The sequence below is a fragment of the Aplysia californica genome, unplaced genomic scaffold, assembly GCF_000002075.1.
Source record: "Aplysia californica isolate F4 #8 unplaced genomic scaffold, AplCal3.0 scaffold00374, whole genome shotgun sequence".
In the NCBI taxonomy this organism is placed as follows: Eukaryota; Metazoa; Mollusca; class Gastropoda; order Aplysiida; family Aplysiidae; genus Aplysia; species Aplysia californica.
In genome coordinates this window covers 262,748-266,123 of record NW_004797644.1, presented here as the reverse complement: position 1 = coordinate 266,123, position 3,376 = coordinate 262,748, and the positions used below count along the sequence as shown (strand labels likewise).

General features: G+C 40.1%; 1 protein-coding gene across 1 annotated transcript in view; it reads left to right on the top strand.

Annotated features, from left to right (window-relative positions):
* Positions 1-2,020: 2,020 nt before the first annotated feature.
* Positions 2,021-3,376, top strand: part of LOC101860031 (sialin) — a gene marked incomplete at its 3' end in the record, with an annotated part of 15,030 nt that continues 13,674 nt past the window's right edge. The window contains 2 exon segments of the mRNA XM_013085443.1: positions 2,021-2,139; positions 3,168-3,342. Coding sequence (XP_012940897.1) covers positions 2,043-2,139; positions 3,168-3,342 — 272 coding nt within the window.

Genomic DNA, 3,376 nt, shown 5'->3' with positions numbered 1-3,376 from the left:
AGACAGACAGACAGACAGGTAGACAGAGGGAGAGAGGGGGAGAAAGAGAGACAGGGAGAGAGAGAAAAAGACAGGGAGAGAGAGAAAGAGACAAGGAGAGAAAAAAAGACGGACAGACAGACAGACCGACAGAGAGGGAGAGAGAGATTACAGAGGGACACTGGAGAACGAGTAGATTTGCTGAAAATTAAACCCATTATTCCTTTAATTACGGTGATATTATTTTTTCAAATCTATTGAGACGAAGTAATGTATCTGCTTCTATTTGTTTATTAGAATGTAGTATGTTAAAGTAAGCCAAAAACAAGTCTTACAGTTTATGGCCGAGGGAGGCAGGGGGTTGCCTAAAATATGCGATAGAAACCACAGGCCTCCTTCTTTGTTAAAGGCCTAGTAACCTAGTGAACCAACTACAGACGGTACTACATTTTGTCATGACATGACAGCATCCCAGAGCATCGCCGTGGCAGCGATCACCGCGCGTAAGTGTTTTCGCGCCCCGCGCCGGGCGATACGTGAAACAATGCACTGTTGTTATGGAGCGCCGCGACGAGTGTCACCTCTCTAAACCTTCAAGCCGAGTGGCGTCGGTGGCATAGTGGTGAGGCCATCGGACCCGTAACTGTGAGATTGCGGGTTCGGGGGTTCGAACGAAAGCTCGGTCTCGACGTTTTGTCCTTGGGGGAAAGCACTTTCCCCAAATTTCCCTTTTGGCTCGGTCCTTTCAGAGATGGACGTTAAACTCGGAGGTCCCGCCTCTTAAATAACCTAATAATGTTGATAGGGACTTTAAACCTATACCATTTTCGCCGTCACGCCGCGAGGGTGTGCTGCTCTTTGGATTGTCATGTTCTTGTTTTCATCTTCTTGTTTATGGGAGTCTTTGACTCCATCGATCCATCTGTTTCTTGGCCTCGTTTTGCCTTGAAGCCATTACATCGAATGTTGTAGACCCTGGGATTAGTTGTTGTGGCGCCATTCTCATCACTTGTCCAAACTGTCTTATTTGTTGTCTCTAGGTATATTTTTTGCTCGATTCGACGCCCACTTGATGTCTGATGTCTTCGTTGGGGGGGGGGGGTCATTATTTGTTTTTCTTTTGTTTTGTTGTTGGTGGTGGGTTTCTTGTTGTTGTTGTTGATGTTTTTATCTGTCTCTTCTTGTAAGGTTCAGTGATTTTTAAAGATGTTGTTGATGTTTTTGTCTGTCTCTTCTTGTAAGGTTCAGTGATTTTTAAAGACATTTCATTGTGCATCCTGTTATTCTATTTTACTGCCTTAGTTGGGGTTCCAAGTCTGGCACTGATAGCAGAGAGTTGGTATACGGATTGATCTGATTATTTGCTCTGTTTGTCTCTATTGTGGTGTTTTGATGGGAGAGGGTGGATGCTAGTTGGTGTGTGACCACGTTTGCCTTTTGTACTCTTTCTTAAATTTCTCTGTCCTTTTTTCGTTCGCTGTGAGCATGCTTCCAGGGTATTTGAATTCTTTTTTCAGTTGGATGTTTTTGACTTTGACATTTAATGGGGTTTGGTTTCTGGCTGTCTTCATTGCTTCTGTTTTTGTTAGGCTCATTTTCATTCCCTATTTGGCACATGTATAGGGCGGTATATACCGGTATAGACCATCCCACACAAACGCAACGGTGCGGCTTGGCCTCTCCTGTCTAACTGGGGCCGTATCGTGTCATTCAGGACAAAAGGACCATCAGTCCGTTACACTATTGGTAAAGAAAGGAACAAAATAACAAACAGAAATGCCTCTTTCTGTAAGCTACACGACTGCATCTAGATTGCCCTTTGTTGGTATTTTATCGTCGTCATCATCATCAGTGTAGACTGCAAAAGACAAAAAAAACTATAGGGGCTTGTAAGATTTTTTTAAATGTTATATCATCATCATCATCATCATCATCATCATCATCCATCATCATCATCATCATCATCATCATTATCAGCATCATTATTATCATCATCGTCATCATCGTCATCATCATCATCATCAATATTATTTGATTTCAGAGCATCGAACCCGCCGGCCACAATGTCCAAAGCTAGCGAGACGGATGCCTTGAAGGAGAAGGAGAGCGCGTCGAAAAACGGCAATGGCACAGAGGCGGGGGACACAGACTGGTCCAAAGGTAACATTTTCGTTTTACTGACAGGAGCTCGACGGGGTGTAGGGGGTGTATTGTTGTTCGTTTTCTTGTTTTTGTTTTTAGTTTGTTTGTTAGTTTGTTTGTTTGTTTGTTGTTGTTGTTGTTGTTTTGGGCGGGGGGCTTTGTTGTTGTTTTTTGTTTGTTTTTGTGTTGTTATTTTTTTCTTTTTTTGTTACAACGTTTGTGCCAGTTTTGCTAAAGAAAGAAAGAAAGAAAGAAAGATAGAAAGAAAGAAAGAAAGAATGAAAGAAGGTAGACCGCAATATTTTTATAACGATTTACAATCTTTCAAAATACTGATAACTGATTATTATTAACAAACTGCTTGAAACCATGTCTAGCCATTAATAAACTCTTACGATAATAATTATTTTACAATCAGTCACAATTATTCATAATCGTTTACAATAATCATTAATATACAAACGGCACCATTATTAATTCATTTACAATCATCCACAATATAATTCACAATCATTTAAAACATCCACAATGATTCACAGTCAGTTTCAATCATCCACAATGATATTCACAATGATTTACAATCAATGATATGTTCAAGTTATTATGATTCACAATCGGTTTCAGTTAACCCCATTCATTTAATATCAAATTCAGTTAAATTACAACATTAATTCACAATCAAATTCAATCGAATTACATTCAGTCAGAATCAAATACAATCAAATCACATTCTTTCATAATTGACTTTCGATCTTTCACAATCAAATGCAATCAAATTACAATAAATCACAGTAAATTTATATCATGTACCTTCAAAATTAAATCACTTTATATTCATTCACAGTCAATTCCAAACAAAAAACATTCGTTCACAATCAATCTCAAACAAATAACATTCATTTTCAATCAATTCCAAACATTTATTATAACTTTCATTCACAATCAATTTCAAACAAATTACATTCATTCACAATTAATTTCAAACGAATTATATTCATTCACATTCACTACTAATATACCCCCCCCCCCCCTTTTTCAACCCCCAGTCCCATTCTGGACCTCCCAGCGGTTCCTGACCTCTGTGGTGACCTTTTGGGGGTTTGCCTGTCTGTACCTCCAGAGAGTGAACCTGAGCATTGCCATGGTGTGTATGGTCAAGTCGGAGGTGGCAGGGAACCACACTGACCACACAGCCTTGTGGGCACACGGGGGGAATACTAGGTGAGTGGACTTGGGGGGCGGGGGAGAGGAGGGG